We start from the raw sequence: 19,206 nt of genomic DNA on the forward strand, positions 1-19,206 counted from the left end.
TTTTAAAATGGGATTATCAAGTCTTAGAAGATGATATAGACATGTGGGATTATATTCTCGAATTAAGAAGACAAATCCATATCAAATGGTGGGACAGTTATAAAAAATGAATCCCTAAATCCGGACAAAATCGAAATATCAGAATATGTTGCAATATTACAGCAGCAAAACCCCAAACTATCCAAACAAGAGCTTAAAAGGAAGCTCTGGAGTGCATTAGAAGATAGTGTGGAAAAAATGTCCACCTCTACTCAGAGTGACGAACAAGAAGACTACAGTCCAATGAACGGTGATGATCGTGCAGGTATTGAATTTTCTTCAAAATAAAGAAAATTCACATAAGGGACAAAAACGACTCCACCCCTATCCAAGACGTGTCCCAGAAAACGACAAAATTTACTGTAGTCACCACCGATAGAATCTACTTTTCACTGTAGCCACCACTGACAGAATCTGCTTTTCACTGTAGCAGAAAAGCATCTTTGAAATGGCTGTCGGTGCGAATTTTTGACACAAGATGGCATGGCTGAGAGTTAAATCTTAGATCTTATGAAACACATGACTATGTACGCCACTGCCAGTAAGACGAGCAGAAATCAAGATCATGAGATAGTCAAAGCCATAATATGTGGAACAGGATGGCTAAGAGGTTTGTGGGATTTTCATATGGATGAAGTATCAAAAAACCAAATATTAAATATATATATATATATATATATGGAAGCATCTACGCAACGCCTATGAGCGAAATGCTACAGCGATTTCGCCCATAGGCCAATTGCCATCCGAAAAAATCGGACAGTGTGCATTTTTGAACCACAATGGACCTAGTCCGTGGCAGTCCAAAACTTCACGCGGAACTACAACGGACTGTACCGTCCGTTGCAGCTCCGTTCCACGAACATAGCAATTTTGTGGCGGAGGAAAAAAATTGTAGCATTTTGCCTTGAGGCGTTTTTTGGGTTCTTCCATATATATATATATGGGTGTGGATTATGTACGACCACTAGCTGACTGTTACAGTAAACGCCAATGGCCCAGATTGAATCTGGGCTGATCTGACAGTCACGACCTCTTTTCGTGTTTGAATTTTAATTTTTTTTCTATAAATCTAAATGACTTGAAATTTAGGTGTATATTCTTCTCATCAAGGCACACCTAATAAAAATATGAAAAAAAATAATCCGCAAAAAAAAATGACCAAAATACCCCCAAAACTTTACAGGGGTATTTTAGTTAATTTTTTCATGTAAAATATTTTTTTTATATTTTTCGAAGATTCACCAATTTTTTATGTACACACGCACCAAATTTCAGATCAATCTTTGTACCACTATTTTGATGATGGTAAACCATCTTTGGGTTATCACTTTATCAAGGAAGTTTACATATTTATAATCTTGTATTTTTCTTAACATATTACAGTTATTGGAAGTTTGTGGATCGTCTATTACACTTGGGAGTGTATCTTCCATTTCGGGTGGTAACAGATTGTGATTATAATCATGTATTAGATTATTATATTCTTCTTCAGGATTTACTTCTTCATTCCCACTTTCATTTTTAGCGGCTGCTATTTCAAGAATTTGTACTCTAGTTTTTAGAGTGATTAGTTCATTCTAGACCTCATTTATTTCATTTTTTAGATCATGAATTGTAGGTTCTTTTTGGTGTTGAGTTTTATTTTGAACTCTTCTCAAAATATCACTAAAGCTGTAATCTTCATTAGTAGGAACTAGGGTTGGTTTAGGAGCAAGAGAACTTGAAGGTTCTTTGGCCATGTTGATATAATGAATTAAGGCTTCTCTTTTAGCCTCAGGGTCACTTATTTTATCAATTAGGTCAATTATGAGATTTTCTTCATTGGTCAGAGTATTTAAGTTTAGGTCTTTCAAAAACTTGCATTGACAATTTATATCTTCATTCCAACTCTCACATTTCAAATGGTATAAAGATGTATTTTATTCCAGACTGCTATCCAGAGAAGATAGTAAAGTTGACCATTGAAAAGAAAAATTCATTGCTGGACTTCCTCATTTGTTTGGAGAAAAGGTTAAAATAAGATTGAAAAATAAGCATGGAAGAATTATTCCTTATTCTTTGTACACTCTTGGAGAATTATCAGCAGAAATATGTGCCGAAGGTCTTGCTTTATGCAAATACTTAAAATTGAAAAGACAATTGGAAAAACAAAGAACGATAGGGAAAAAGGAATTGGGAGATTTTTGTGAGCAATTCGGCTTTAATACAATACCTACTTCCAAGCCCTCTCACAAACAGAAATTTCGAGACTCTAGAGATTCTAGAAAGATAAAGTCTAGATATTCAAAATGAAAGAAAAGTACATTTCCTAAGAAATTCTTACAAGATCACTCCTTTAAACAAAAAGGAAAAAGGAAAATACCAGTTTGCTATAACTGTGGAAAAGTAGAACACTAAAAATAAACGTCGTGTGAAAAAGAAAATAAATTCTTTAGAAATAGACCTTGAAATAAAAATGCAATTATTTGATATCCTCTTAATTAAAAGAGATGATTCTGAAGAATCTTCTGACTCTGATGAAGAAATGCTCATCGGAGAGATAAATGATGAAGAATTGATTTTCTCCTGTTCAGACTCTGAAACAGATTCTGAAGATATAAATTGCCAGTGCTATTTTTTGAAAGTCCTAAACTTACATACTCTAACCAAGGAAGAAAATCTCATAATTGACCTAATCTTTTTTCTCTCTCTAAACTCTCATTTGTGTAATCTATATGCTTAAAAATCTCTTTGATTTGTGATATATATCCAATGGTAAAGTTGCCATAACAATGGCCTCTATATCTCCCTAAAACATTTCTTTTATGCTAAATCAAATCTTGTTCTAAAAAAATAATATATTATGGAGAAGAAATGGGGTTAAAAAAAGAAAATTGAAAAAATATTTAGATAAAAGGATTATTACATGCTAATTATGCACATCAAAAATAGGAATTGTAAAAGTAAACCTAAAAAGAAATAGAAAAGGTTACATAGAAAATTAAACATCAACAAAAAATAAAACAGAACTAAGAAAGCACTTTTTTAATTAATTGCTCATCTAATTGCCACAACCATGATTTTGTTGGGGTTTGTGGCCTTTGAAGGCCGTGAGAGCATCTAAATAAGAATCATAGTGGATTCTACACTTCAGTGAGAGTGCGTGTATTGGTTGACTGACCTAATGTCGAGCAGTCTATAGTCTTGGTCATGTCTAAAACCTTTACATTTGGGAATATGACACTACCACTGAGGGTTTTCAAAGGGTCATCACTTGTTGAGGTCAGGGAGAAGCCCAACGATGGTTTGTAGGCTAAGAAAGCGTTGTTGAGGTTTCAAACTACTATTCCTTTTTTTTTTCTTTTTTCTTTTTTGCTTTATAATTTTAAAATCTTCTCCAACTGGTTCAACCAGCAGTCAAACAGGTTTTGAATGGACCAAAGTTGTCACCGGTTCAATGACTGGTCCGATCCTAATAACATTCGACTATGAAATTTTGATAGAACAATTTGAAATCTTCTTAATTCTCCATAGAGAATTTCTTGACAGAGTTTTAAAAAGCGGACCGCCCAGTGTTTAGGCGGTCTAGGCGGCCAAACTAGGCAGATATCCCTGGGCACCTGCCTAGGCGCTTGCCTAAGCAGCCGCTCGGGCGGCCGCCCAGAGCCTGCACCCCACCCAAGGGGGCGAAAATGTTGATCCTTGAGGGTATTTTTGGTCATTTTTTTACTCCTAAAGGGGCAAAATTGTGGGTTTTAGGTTCATTTGAAACCTAAAACTCATTACAAGCTATTTTAGACGGAGAAAACTCAAAAAATAAAAAATAAAAAATAAAAATAAATAAATAAATTTTACTAGACAGTCCAGGTTCTAGGTGCCCGTCTAGGAGCTGGGCGGCCTGGACCTCCCCGACCGCCTAGGTGCCACCTAGCGCTTTTTGAAACATTGTTTCTTGATATAACTACGGCTGCATTTAGGGAAGGGCTATTTTATAAACTATAATGCAATAGCCCTAAAAATCTTACGGCAGTCAATCAGGTATGGTTTACCACGACCTTATACTATTGAGTAGACATTTAAAACTTATGCTATCTAGCAGTCATTCCAAATGCCACTTTCATCCCTATTTTACGCTGGACATGAAAAGAAATCCCAACACCTTTTTCCTTTATATTGGACACCACACTAAACGGTGGCTCTTTTATGCCCAACCGAAAGAAAACTTGGACACAAGGAAAATCATCATCATCATCTAAGCCTTATCCCAACTATTTGGGATCGGCTACATAAAGTTTGTATCATAAGTTCAGGATTCATGAAAAGATGTGGCAATGTTTTAAATTGGCTGCCCTACCTACCACAACCACCCTCCTTTATCCGGGCTTAGGACCGGCGTGAGCGGCTTGGTTACAAGGTAAATATGAGAGAAAAAAAAAACACATTCAATAGTTCAGCTGTTTTATCCAAAAGAAGGTTTCATTCAATGAAAAAGAGACAAAGTACTTCTTGATTAAGAATATATCTAACATTCAAGCCACGTGTGATAATACTGATCACTTGGATATAATGTATTGAAATCCACGAGAGGAAAAAAAGTATCGCAAGGACAAAAAGATCAAGAAATGATGCATGAGTTAGGACTTTCTATTAATTTCAAAAGTAAGTATTTGAAACAAATTATAGAACTATAAAAAGGGTAGTAGACACCGAAAAGCATACTGCACATTACATTGAAGTGAAGTCGAAATAACGAGTGAGGAAGAGTCAGCAGCAATCTAGCATATGTCTCCACCACTGCAATGCTTGGTATCACCTGCCACACGAATTGACAAGAACAAGTAAAAAAACAGTATACTGCTCAACAATATAGAATAAGTTGTAGAAAACAACAGTGCAGACAGCATAAAAACATGCAAAAAAAGTGGTAGATTTTGGATTTGAAAAAGATTTTACATAAAGAAAAAAATCGGTAGGAACTTAAAAAATTGACCAATGATGAAAGCATGCAAGTAAAGGAATATGGTTGAGTGCCTAATTGCAATTTTCACCAATTAGCAGAAAATCCACCAAAAGTTTCACCAAAGATAAATGAAGCAAGTGCTATCAAGTGAAAATAACAAAAAGATAAAGAATAAAGCATCTTAAATGATAGCAAACATATGGTTGGTCTTCCAGATTACGAACACTTTACGGACACTTGTCACACTGTCCTTGATTCTTTGAAAAACCAAGCGCTAAGAGAGAGGTAGTGTGTGTCCTAAATTCAATTTCAAACTTAAGAGAAATTTACAAATTAAGAGGCACGCCCCTCCCAAATTTAAATCTCTCGCATCACCTAATTTTCAAATAAGCACCCGTGACAATTTGTAAAATCTTGAATTTGATCAAGGTTATTTAACCATTATAATGTCTATGTATATTGGTCAGAAAATCGAGTCCAATTGGAAGGAAAATTGGGTTTGATTTTCGGCAAAAAGATAATAGTGTAAAATTCCAACCTTGATATATAATAGCTAGCAAGGGAATGGTTGACTTAGATCAAGCCTCATATAGATCCTCAAAAGAAACTTCAACATTATCTCTCCCAACGCCTATAATTAAAGATCAGTCCTCTCACTTCAACTCATTCCATTCAACACTATTGTCATGTTTCTAGTGAGAGAAAGTGGCACGTCATGCGTGAACCACACCATGTCCATGTTCCACTACCCATCTCTCCCGTGTGCTTCCATGGTCCAAAGCTACTACCTAGGAGCATCACGCCACCCATGGAGCTTCTTCAACTTGCTGTAACATGCCTCTAAACCCTCAACTACAACAAGATAATCTCTCTATCTTAGTGCTTAAAAGTTAATTTTAAAAGATTGTTTTAATTTGGAGTTTGGTTTGATCAAAACTCTAATTATTTTGACTTTCTACAGATTTTGGAAAGATATTAGAAAGTTTTTGAATGATTATGATTCTAATTTAAATAAAAGTTGGCCTTGGGTCAAATTATAAAGGGATAAGGTTCCTAATAATCCTCCCAAAATCATGATGGTTGATTTGTGGTATGGCTCAAATTTGTTCTCTCCCACCCCACAGATTTCCTAAGTAACTATTGGTCAAATTGTGTCATTGGATAGGTAATACCTAAAGAAGGAATTCTAATTTAAATAGGAGAAGGAATTCTTTCTATTTAAATATCATTAAGCCCTTCTCTCAAAAAGGAAATATTTCTCTCTCCTCCATGCACCAAATCTCTCTCATTATTAAAATTCGTTTCTCTCTCCTCCCTTCTAAAAGGGGTCATAGGGCCTAGATCACTAATGCTATCAAGAGAGTAAATCCGGTATGGAGTATATTAAGTCCCATGAAGGTAATTCCAGGAAATTTTGATCATAATTTTGGCTTCCAATGGTTTATGCCGCTAATGCATACATTTGTAAATGTCTTTGCAAGTAATGAGATTGCATTGATCATTGATTCATAATTGTATCAGTAAGGGTTTGATGCAAGCTGTACAAGAATTTTATGCCGCAGAATTTGCATATATGCAAGTTGTGTTATATGTAAGCAATCACATTGTGTCCAAATGAATGGAAATCATGTTGGGGATGTTTTAAGGTATTTTTAATCCTCATTAGTTGCTGTAAATCAGTGGGTAGAGTGATTGTCCCAGTGAGATATGGCTGTGCTTTTATGAGAAAGTGTATGTAACCAAGGTGCAGAGAAGTCTCTTGTATAATTTTTAAGTATTGTGTTACTGAGAGAACAGTATCTACATCTAACATTGATAACAAAATCACATCATATATTTGTCTGTAAAATTGATAGAGAAGTTTAACAAGGACGATCTTTTTGGAAGGATTGGTACTCTAAAAGAGGTCCAAAATGTTTGGTGTTAAACTGGTGTGAAATTGAGCTCATCCAAGCAAAAACTAACACAATATACCGAGAGACATATAATGGAGCCTACCAACAACTAACAGCATAATTCTGTATAGAATATACTTATTTTAGACAAAGAAGCATGATTCGATATAATTGATTGATATCTAAAAAAGCTCTAGAAATTTAAGATTAACACAAATACATCACGTCACACACAGCTGACTCACTCATAATGTCATAATCAGTTACAAAACATTCATAACTATCCCAAGACAAGAGCTGGCTTGACCTGTTCTCTTCATATAATGATGTAAAATAAAGCCTCCAATTGTTAATGATGACTTGAAGTTATGGCTCCATGATGAGGTTCTACCTTGCATATGGCACTGCTCAAAATCACTAGGAGTTTGTGCCACCTATGTGAGGATGGATGGATGTGGGCAACACTTAAATGCTTGGCAGCCACCAAATCATCCAGGAAAAAGACAACTTTAGGTCTTCCAAGAATTCAAGGAATGGGTTGGCCTGGATCACTCGGCTCGTGCATTGTGGCTATTTATCTAGTCAAATATGAAAAACTAAATCACCCCTTCTCCAATTGGAGATGGAGCTTGAAACAGAAAACCTAAAACTGGTCAAATGGAGAAACACCCTCTCTAGCTTCTGAATTGAACTTGTTTATTAACATGTGGACTTGTTTCTCAATTCAAATGCATCAAATATTGAAGATAAAATCCTATATCATAAGTTGGCAAATAATGGGTTCAAAGACCTATGTCTACCCTGGCCTGGAGGCCACAATTTACCTCAATCCCAATACATGCATACCTTCCAAAAACAAGGATTTTAAAAAATTTATCGGCTTATTAATATCACTAAATATCTAAAGAATAAAAGTAGTTGGAAGTAGTGAGAAAAGATAAGGGGATTTATGGCCTCACTGAGGGTATTGCCCTTGATAGAGCAGAATGGCAGACCAAGATTCAGTTAGCTGACCCCAAATAGTTGGGAAAAGGCCATGATGATGATGAAGATGATGATGATCTGACATATAAAAGCGCCCTTACGGTGTGAAGTTACTAAAACTTTAATAGGTGATCTAGTTGAATATCCTTCAAAGATGCACAACACGTTTAACAAGTAAAAATACAAGAATGTACAGCTTCCTAATGCATAAATGGGCTTTTTACCCCAATGGGAATATTGGAAGTACACAACAGCATATTGGAAATTCTTTAATATTTAAGAATATTTTATTAAAGATGTGCCATAAGGAAGCTCATTGACTTCTGTACATGTAATTGGACTAGTGTCAAACTCTCTTGACACATGGTCACCATCATGCAGTCATTGTGACGATCTGTAGTCACCATGGTGACGCATGGACACATACGTGCCATTTACTTAAGTAGAGGACTAAGATTCAAACATAACACAGATACAAGACCACCCCTTCATGAGGGTACACCTCAGCATTTCCCACAATATCTAGGACAATGATAAGGACACAAATATTATGTTTGAATCAATGACACATGTGGGAAATTTTATATGATTAACACACAATACATACAGAAATCATCTAATAATGTCTAATCAACATGACAATTTTAATTATATTTATAATATCATATTGTCCATATGCCTATTGTCAGATATTAGTATCCAATATTGCTCAGTCTTGCGAACAAAAAGTCTCCAGGTATCTTATGTGTAGCAAAAGCTCACAAAAACCATTAGTTGTAACAGCAGCCAATTGAGGTGACATGCAGCAAATTTGTTGTATGTTGCGTGCGTCATGGCATATTTTGCAAGATTGTTAATATATCTAACAAATACAAATTAGGAAACAATGTCCAACATTTTGAACAATGTGTCGAAAATTTGGGGCACAAGTGTCAAACATGTAGAAGTGAAAATCCAAGTTATAGACGTGCATCTCTAGAAATAGGAGAGGGGCATCCAAAAATTCTGTCAATCTCATTTACTGCCAGACCAAAATCTGCATGTCCAACACGAAGAACGTGCCATACCCTTGTGAGACTTCCCCAGAGTGTCAATGCGCCCAATAGTCATGAATACGAGCACATATAACTTCCGCATGTATCATTTGTCTAGAAAAAACAACATAAATGTTGATACAGGATCAAGAAACTTCGCTGCTAGTGGTATATGAGTTGTTGGGCTAGGTCGATCAGTCAGGGTTAAGAAAAACTAGGCTTATGGTGTAAAAAGATAAAGTTCGATTCATGAGTAAGAATATGAGGGGAAGTGGGGAAGGTTAGAAGAAGATGAAGGGGATGAAGATAGGTAATGGATTGGATTAAAAAGATGAAAGAAGGAATGTATCGTACCTGAACTTAATCAAAAGAAGGTGAGGATTGAGTGAGGGTTGACAAATGTTATGATGGGGGGCCTGCAAGGATGAGGGTAAAAGGGCGAAGAATCCCTCCAACCAAAAGGAAAAGGTTTTGTAGCAACAAACTACCACCGTAGGAAAGAGGAATCTCTCCTCTAAATGGAGATACCACTCCTTTCTAGATGGTCTCTCACCACCAATTCAAAAAAAACATATATGTTCTCCAATACCTTGAGTGGGTCATACTCCAAGCGCATGTATTTAGAGAACTTTAAAACCTCTAATCCTACTCAACTTGGGGCTTCAAAGTCATTTAAAGACTTTCCCATGAGTTATAAATAACAAAAGAAAGCCTATCTAATGACACCCTAATCAACTTAAGAAAGATGATTTTTTTATAATCCCATTTCATCATCATCATCAGAGCCTTTTCCCAACTATTTGTGGTCACTACATGAATCCTTGTCTGCCATTTTGCTATATCACATACCCTTTGCGACGCTAGAAGTCCCATCGCTTCTCACTAGTTGCAACCATGTCCTTCTGGGTCTACCCCTTGACTTTTTGAGCTCTACTTGTACTAACTCGCATCTCCTAACATGTGTTGTACTAGGTATGCGTTGCACATGCCCAGCCTACCTAAGTCTACTTTCTCTCATCTTATTGCCTATTGGAGCCACACCTAAGTTCTTATAAATGTATTCATTCCGGATTCTATCCTGTCATGTCTTGCCACCGATCCATCTCAACATCCTCATCTCAACTAGACGTCCTATGGGTATTGTTTCTTGACCGCTCAACATTCTGCCCTATAAAGCAAAGCTGGTCTCACAACTATCCTACAAAACTTCCCTTTCAGCTTCATTGGTATGCGGCATTCACATGAAACTCCAATTGCACATCTCCGCTTCGCCCACCCAGCTCTAATTCTATGTACGATATCTTCCTCAAACTCTCCATTTTCCTGGATAATCGATCCAAGATATCAGAGGTGCACTCTATTTAGTATTTCTTTGTTGTCAATCTTAACGACATCCTCGTCTCTACTCCTATTACTACAAAACTTGCACTCCATATACTTTGTCTTTGTCCGGCTAATTGTAAAACCCTCAGATTCTAGAGCATCCCTCCAAAGTTCTAAGTTTTCATAATCCATATATCATAAGAAATAAAGAAATTATTCGCTACTAGAAAACCCAATATTAGCGGTAACTCAAATACTCTAATCTAATGGGTCCGACGATCATCATCATCATAGCCTTTTCCCAACTAATTAGGGTCAGCTACACGAATCCTGGTCTACCATTCTACTCTGTCAAGGGGCCATACCCTCAATGAAGTCATACGTCATTATATCTTTTCTCACTACTTCCAACCATGTCCTTTTGAGTCTATCCCTAACCTTTTTTGAGCCTTACACTTAAACCAATTCGCACCTCCTAACAGGTGTTGTACTAGGTCTATGTTGCACATGGCCAGCCCACCTAAGTTTACTTTCTCTCCCTATTTCTATTCAAATTAGACTTCTAATCAATTTTAAACCCTTATTTAACCTAATTCATCAAGAACTTTCTCAACAAGGTTTCAATCATGAAATAGCCGTTGTACATCTCACAGAGCACTTCGACAATATGTGTGACCTCATGTGATGTTCTCAAGAAAATCAGTAAGATCCATTCGCCTCTATAAATATGAGTCCTACCACAAATTATTTTCTGGCACAATCACGTTAAATGTAAAACAAGTATCAAATTAGGGCATAAACCAAAAGATATATGGGTTCCGTGGCTTTAAAAGAAACTATGAACATAAAAGTTGTGAGATTGATAGCATTAGCAAATAAAAAACGTAAACATAAGCAAATACGATCTCCAAAGGAAAAAATAATGAAACCCTAATCTTCACATTCGCTTAGTTCCTACACCATCTATTTGTCAGGGCTCACTTCGAACACCATGCAGAATTTTCCATGGTAACAAAGTAGGAAATCAAACTAAAGTCACTCATCTCACAAAACTATGCACATTTTCAAAGAAGATCATTTACGTATACCTGGCCAAAGAGTAAGGTTTCTTCAATTTGAGTTGCCAATTTCAAACTTGAGTTAATGGACAAGCCAGAAAATAATGACATCGGCAATGGACATGCTTCTCGCATGACCATCATTCTTTCACCAGACTGCCCCATGGATCCCTGTTGCAAAAGCTCACTGACTCCCACAGAGTTCAAATAAGCCATGATCGCTTCCCAGGCAGTTCGTCCCACAGTATGCGAAAGAACCCAAAACATTCCCAATGATCTTTCGTCCAAATTCAGAAAATCCAGCATACGTTCACCTGAGAATAAATAAAGGATGCATAAAAGAAGTGAGTCATTGTACCATGCCAATGGTAAAGGAAAACTATACCAAGATGTATCAATGTCTTCACTCAACATAGAAGCCTTCTAGTAGTTAAAACCATAACTTAGATGTATAAATTAGGCAAAGGAAGTTAATAGTTCACTTGCATCGTTCTAAACCACAAGCAAATGGAAAACAACCATTTGGATGTACAAGGGAATTATAAAGTCATGCATCAAGTAAATAAAATGATATTTGATGGCAGCTTGAGTTGACTCTAATGATGATCTGAGTTGAGGATAATCCATTCTAAAATAACAAGTTATACCCTAGTAATCATGAGAGCCTCTCGCAGGAATAAGTTTTTGCTATGATATATTCCATCAAATAGCCAGGTACATTACTGAATCTTTAAAAATACAATTTGAGATGGCAATCAGGGAAAAACAAAAGCAACACTCTTACGGATAAGGTGGACACACTAGTATGTCAAAGACTCAAAGAAAAAAAAATTTACAATCAATCTTAACCGAAACTTCCTTTTCTTCTCTTGCATACCACATGTAAATGAGCACTAAAATTTTTCATACAAATGTGAACCTGAGAAACATGCCCCCTCATTATAGTGTCATAAAATGAAGATTTCATGTATTAAGGATGTGTCAAGTGCTTAACAGCTCCACATTGAGGTTCTCCCTTGTGAAGAGTTTCAAGCCAGTTAAAAATAGAATCACATGTGTAGCAAAGAAGATTATGTGAAAACTTAATGTGTGGCTCAAACCACTATGTAACCTCCCTAGCTTATTGACTTAAATATGTAACCTAGACATGTGGATCAAGGACTTTCTACGCCTGTCAACACCACAATGACCTGGACAAGCTTGTTGACACACCCAACTCACAACAAACACTCTGAAAACACATTTGATTGTTCTTACAGAAACATTGACATGTTAGTACCATATTGAAACACCTAGCTATTCTCAAAGAGCCACATCAGACAAACCCCAAATTAGACACTGTCACATGGGTCTGTGCCAAACTAACAGAATGAATGAAGCACATTTGCTAACTCGTGAGCTGATCTCCTGGTTCAAGTGTCCAATAAGGATAAAAACCTGTATCACTAGTAGTAATGGCAAGGCTTCAAAGACAATTAGCAACCCTAGCATTGAAGCCTCAATGTATTTAAAAAGTCGTAAGGCACAGTCTGGGCACTCAAGATTCCTGGCCACTTAGTCGGTCCCATGGATGACAAACCCTTACCTTAGCATCGCATGTGTGGATGAGTGGGTCCATGCAAAACCCCTTAGAGATGTTCTTTAGACCAACAAACCTATATGAGGGACCGTACTTGTTCTACGTTCTCAAATTTAGTTCTCTCCTAGAGCGGATGTTCTTTAGACCAACAAACCTACATGAGGGACATACCTTCAACCTTGACAAAGCTAGAGGCATGGCTGGCATGGCATGATACACGGCTCCGCATGCACATCTGGGCTAGTGGCTAAATACTCCTGGTGAGAGACCTTGGGCAAGTGTTGTGAACGGATGGCTGAGATGATAGAATTGGTGAAGCACCAAGACCAATGAGATGCGTCAATGGTCGGACAATGTACAGCCCAAGCTAAAGAGACATGGGCATGTAACATGAGCAAGAGGCAGCTGACCATACACCTGGCTGAGCAGTTGTGTGAACATAATGGTCTAGTGGGAATACGTACTTGACATGTGTAACCATGTCGTGCATGGGCTTCTCCAATGGCCAAAGGTCATGTGAGAGTGGATAAGCGCACATGTAATGGGCTGAGAGCACATCAATTATTGCATGACGACCATGCATGTTTGAATTGGCATGCATGGACAGCAACGACCCATGGAGTGGGTTGACAAGATGCTTAAACCCCTTAATGAGCCATGCAGGCATTAATTGAAGGTGAGGCGTGGCCTAGTGTAACTGCCACAGTAGGTAGTCAGTGAGTAGTGAGAGTTGTGAATGAGATAGTGTGTAAATACATACTAGGGGTGTTATAAACCACTTGCCCAAACCTCTGAGGAGCATCTGTGGATACATACGACCAAGTAGATAGAGCACTAGGAGCAGGCTACTGCCCTGCATCCATAACTTGAGTGGGCCATTGTGTACTTGTTTGCTCCATTCCTTATGTGTGGCTTTGTGGAAGATTGGCCTCGCATTAGTCCACATTCGACTTAGGCCTCACGCCACATGGTTCAGCAAACTTTTAGCCCTCATGAAAACTAAACAAACACCTCATCTATGAGGTGCCCCAAAGAGAATGTTGGGGGGTGGGAGGTATAGAGGGGTTAGGCCTTATACAAAGCCCCCAAATTATAACTAAAAAAATACAATACAAAAAAAAGAGATAAAACTTCTTTGGAATGATCTATGTCCTTCATTATGCGCACCTTATATTGATGTGTTGTGTAAATGTAAATTATGTATTCAATGTTATTAAGACCACACCGGTGGCCAAACCCATGCGGGCACCTGTCAGACCGGTTAATAAACAAAAAATAAATAGTTATAAAATTAAATAAATTTTGAAAATATAGAGAAATTATGAGGAGAAAACCAGAAAATATAAAAACAAAACATAAATAAAATAGAAAATACAAAAACACAAAGTCAACCACGAAACAGTTTCGATGGTTCAGTACTTTCCATGGTCCAGTACTTTCCATAGAGGCATTTAGTAATTAAAGAAAAAAAAATATAGAAATCAATTTTTTTCCATCGAAATAAAAGTGATGTGATTTTCTGAACTATGGCAGTAACTTGAACAACAACTCGTAGGCATCACCTATAGGCAAGACGGTGATCTTTCCACTGAAGACGTCGAGTACAACCCCTTTCACTACCGCACTCCTCATGGGGAGTCGGTGAAGAGGAAAATGATAGAAGACCTTGATGTGGGGAGCATCACTAGGGGAATTTTTATTTAAAGGTGGACATTTTTTATTTTGACAGTAAGCCTGAACCTGAAAAGCTTATTGAATAGTTAAATAATGTACAAAATTAAGTTTTGAGATCTTTTTCTCTGGTAACCAGTGTAGAGCCATTGAAGCCTGGCTTGTAAGCTTCCCCTTTAATTTTCTAATCAATAGATTATTTAATTTTTGTTCTTGCGAATTCTTTCTACAACAAAAAGGACAACAAACCCAAACCAAAATGGTACAAAATACACAAAACCAAAAATCACTGTTCCAAAGCCCCACCATGAAAATTGCAAACAAATCCAACCCAAACTTGAGATGCAAAAAACAAAATACCAACATTTAATCTTAAAAAAAGGCTATCAAGAATCAAAAACCATACTTGAAAAATCTGTCTAAGAAAAATCTAGAAATCCAAAAATCGATCCTAAGAAAATGTCAACTAACAGAAACCCACACTGAAGCCCAATCTTGGAAAACTCCAAAACCGAAAACCAAACTTTAAAAAAAAAAAAAAAACAAAAACAAAAAAACAAAACAAAAAAAAACAAAACAAAAAAAAACCAAAAAAAACAAAAAAAAAAAACAAAAACCTTTAAAAAATGACAAAAAATATTCTTGAAAATTGTCAACAACGACAAGCCCAAACTAAGATTTGCCAACGTGCTAACAATGTAACTGACGCAATAAAATGATCGACCTTGTTCAATGTAGTTTGTGCTACATATTACCAAGCATCAAGTTACATCCATTATACGTACGGATTAGCTACCTATGAGGATCTTCATAGGTCAAGCATTACTATGATTAAATTAATTTATTAATCTATTCATAATTGCACGTCAAAATATCTTCACTGAACCATTAGGCATTGCAATGTTGACCTTCAGTCACTCTTGAAGTACCTTGCCATATGTAAATAAAGAATTTGAGTATTGAAAACACAAGCATTATAAAGTGAAAAATCTCTAGTTAAAAATAATCACATAGTATTGTTCAGCACTATTTAAGATGTTCTTAAGGTTTAGGGAAATTTCCAGCGATAACTAAGACTGCATTTTTGGAAGGAGTAATTTAGAAATTAAATTGCAGTCCATAAGCTATACTTTACCATACTTGAAGAAAAGAAAAACCAAACCCAAACCCAAACTTCTAACAACCCAAAAAAATAATCTAATATTGGAGAAAGATCTTGGAAATATCAACAAAGACAATGCAAATCGATTTGAACTAACATATGGCAACCTAACCAAAGTTGGCTCGAATCAGCGAGCTTTGTTTGTGAAAACACCTCTAACACCTCTTTGAGTCAACATACAATCGATTTCTATCCTTTTGAGTTTGCAAGATTACGAAAGACCCAAAAATTTTCAATCTTGAAGAAAAAGTCAAATTTCTGTTTCTACAGGGTTTTATCGATCTGAACAATCTCAAACAACTATTAGGAGGTTGGAATACCTCCAACTACCCCTGTGGAGGAAAGAAGGAGAGGGGTACATGGTGTCAAATGACATGAAATACACTGCCCAAGGTCCTATTTCCAGCATTAAGCACTGGATCTTGGGGGTGCCCACCCAGGCAGCACCTAGGCGACCAGACGAGGGCCCAAAGAAGTCCCACCACAGGCATCCCCCCTTAGCAAGGTAGGGGAACAGGAGCACAGGCCCTCCTCAAGGCACCGATGCAAGCTGATTTTTAGAACATTGCAATGCATATCCTCAATCCTAGTATAATTTCTAAACAAAGTGGTTTATGAATACTCAACAAGTATATTTATCTCAGTGAAAATCGGACATAGGCAGGTGCTTCTAAGAATCCGATTAGTGACATTCACCAAATTACAAGTAATATTGAGAAAAGTGCCAGTGTCGTATGCGTTGCAAAAGGTAGCTGAGCATGGCAATTTTTTACTGATATAGGCTATTCATTTAATCACATACATAGCAAAGTGCACAAACGTCTATCAACCATCCACAACTTTGCCCATGGTTAATATTTGAGAATATATGCAAGAATGGCATTGATGTAATTAATATAGCCCAATAACTATATGCATGTTCCTTTTAAATCTCAATATGTGATATATCTATGATCACCAAAATACAACCATAGAAGAATTTCAGCATGGTGCTCTTATAGAAATAGTAAGGCAACATATTCATATCATCATACAATTGCTTACAGATACGAACACAATCCATACTGCAGAACTAATTATTGAGCATAAAGCACAATATGAGAGACATAATTGTAGATTCTTCTTTTTTCTTTTTCTTTTTGAGTAACAAAAATTCCTTTCAAAAAGCTAAAATATGCAAGAAAAAAAGGGGGCGGGGGGGGGGGGGGGGGGGGGAAGGTCGGCAAGTCATTGATGTTAAGGCAATAATGATGATTAGGTCATATCCGCACTCCACACAGACAGATGTCCTGGTTACAGAACTATTTACAAGAGCATTGATGGTATAATTCAGCCCTAAGGACTTGATGAAAGCGAATTTTCAAATTTTCAGCAGATAAATGAATGTAGGGTAGGAAACCATACTGCAGTTTCAGTTTTCTTGGTAAATAAACCCTACATCATAAGAACAAAAACATTAATATTATGTTTTTGACCCATGTCCATGAATGTTAATTCAATAAGCATGACATGAATACTACAGAAACTACGGGGTTATTCAAGAAATCAACATACCTTAACTAAATCTGTTTCACAATAGAAACCAGAACCCAGCACGGCTCCAGTCTATAAAAGAATAAGGGGCCCACCCCCGCCCCTCCCCTCCCCTCCCCTCCCCTCCCCCTTCCTCTCTCTCCCAAGGGGCTTAGAAGATAGAAACCGGGGAGGGTTATAAACTACATGTAGATTTAATTCCCAAGCCCATGGCCCACAAATAATAACTTTGTTATATAAAGTGAGGCGAAGACAAGCCCCTTACCATTGAATTTCCTGTTTGGTCCAATGAATAAGCTACAAATTAACACAATCACACTTGGCCCAGCGAGGGCCATGATGCAAATCGCATCCGAGAGCTTCAAAAATTAAATTGATTAATTTTTTTACTTTTACAAATTAATTTTCAGGGGTGTGGGAAGACTATCTTAATTTTTATTGGGATTAATTTTTAGGAATTAACCCCCCCTCCCCCTTTCTCTCTCCCCCAGGGGACTTAGAAGATAGAAACCGGGGAGGGTTATAAACTACATGTAGATTTAATTCCCAAGCCCATGGCCCACAAATAATAACTTTGTTATATAAAGTGCGACGAAGACACACCCATTACCATTGAATTTCCCGTTTGGTCCAATGAATAAGCTACAAATTAACACAACCACATTTGGCCCAGCGAGGGCCATGATGCAAATCGCATCCGAGACCTTCAAAAATTAAATTGATTAATTTTTTTATTTTTTTATTTTTAGAAATTAATTTTCAGGGGTGTGAGTAGACTATCTTAATTTTTATTGGGATTAATTTGTAGGAATTAAGCCATGGGGGTTAGAATAGAATTTTGCTTATTATTGTGGGCAAAGATAAGCACTACTAATCCTTAAGGATTGGCATAGCACTTTTCTTGGGTTGTTAGGATTTACTTAATGGATATCTAGAGCTCCATAAAAATAACTTTTAGAAAGATGGGTTTCTTGAGGGGATTGATGGGGATTCCTATTTTGATGGATTTGGTAGAATGTCACGTATGGAAGAGATTGAGGGTATATTTGCCTACATTTGTGGATAAAGGAAGAGAAAACAGAGAAGTTTGAGAGAGGTAAAGAGTAACTCCTACATTTATGGGAGCAATAGGTCTTAAGGAGAGATTCATGGAGAGATCACATGAATTCTAGAGAGAGAAACAGAGAGGATTAACGAAGAAACAAAGAGGATTAATGGAGAGGATTAACAGAGAGGATTAATGGAGAGGATTAATAGAGAGGATTAATGGAGAAACAGAGGGGACTAATGGAGAAACAGAGAGGATTCATGGAGAGATCACGTAATGCGGTGCTGGTCCCGCCTAAGCAGAATCCTAGGAGGGGTGGGCTGGAAACAGTCTTAACCTTTGGCTTATGCACATAGTGGCCGCTCTCAGGACTTGAACCCGCACTCTTGCGTTGGCTATCCGAGCCTTTTACCATCAAACCAAGTGACAGCCCCCTAGGGAGAATATTTCCCTAAAATTTTGTAACGTCGATAGAAAGAGATATGTCTCTTGAATTTTATTGTATTTTGTTTTATTTTATTTATTTTTCATTGTTTGTACTAAAAGGAGTGGGATGCCCTATTCAGGAGAAGGAGACTCAGATATTTTTTTATAGAGGTTTTTTAATGAACGAAGAGAGTGCTTCTTCTCATCTTTCGCTTAATTTACCTTCTTCTCATCCTTCGCTTAATTTACAGCCACTTGTTTCCTCCATTATTATTGAGTTCTTGCTTATTTTAGGATCAAAAGAAGGCCGGAATTAATTTCCTGAGCTCCTTTCTCATCAGGTCATCTTGGCCAGTTCATACATATCTCATGATTATATATAGGGAAACCTTCAAAGTTCTTTGGAATTCCTACCACAGAGGAAACCAGAAGTTTAAAACACTGTTACATTGATTCTTTTGTTAGGGTCCACCAGTGTCAGAAATGACACAGATACCAACACAGATTCTTCC

General features: G+C 37.0%; 1 protein-coding gene across 9 annotated transcripts in view; it reads right to left on the minus strand.

The window, feature by feature from the left end:
- LOC18423869 (mediator of RNA polymerase II transcription subunit) overlaps positions 1 to 19,206 on the minus strand; it is a 105,209-nt gene that overhangs the window by 42,428 nt on the left and 43,575 nt on the right. For all 9 annotated transcript variants that reach the window (XR_016053526.1, XR_016053527.1, XR_016053528.1 and 6 more), the window contains 2 exons: positions 11,306 to 11,589; positions 4,751 to 4,834 (listed from right to left, as the gene is read on the minus strand). Coding sequence is in view for 6 of the 9 variants with exons in the window: in XM_020676142.2 (XP_020531801.1) it covers positions 4,751 to 4,834; positions 11,306 to 11,589 (368 nt within the window). In the remaining 3 variants the exon portion in view is untranslated. The remainder of the gene's footprint in view (positions 1 to 4,750; positions 4,835 to 11,305; positions 11,590 to 19,206) is intronic.

The sequence above is a fragment of the Amborella trichopoda genome, chromosome 4 (assembly GCF_054954075.1).
Source record: "Amborella trichopoda isolate Santa Cruz 75 chromosome 4, AtrichopodaSantaCruz75HAP2 v2.0, whole genome shotgun sequence".
NCBI lineage: Eukaryota > Viridiplantae > Streptophyta > Magnoliopsida > Amborellales > Amborellaceae > Amborella > Amborella trichopoda.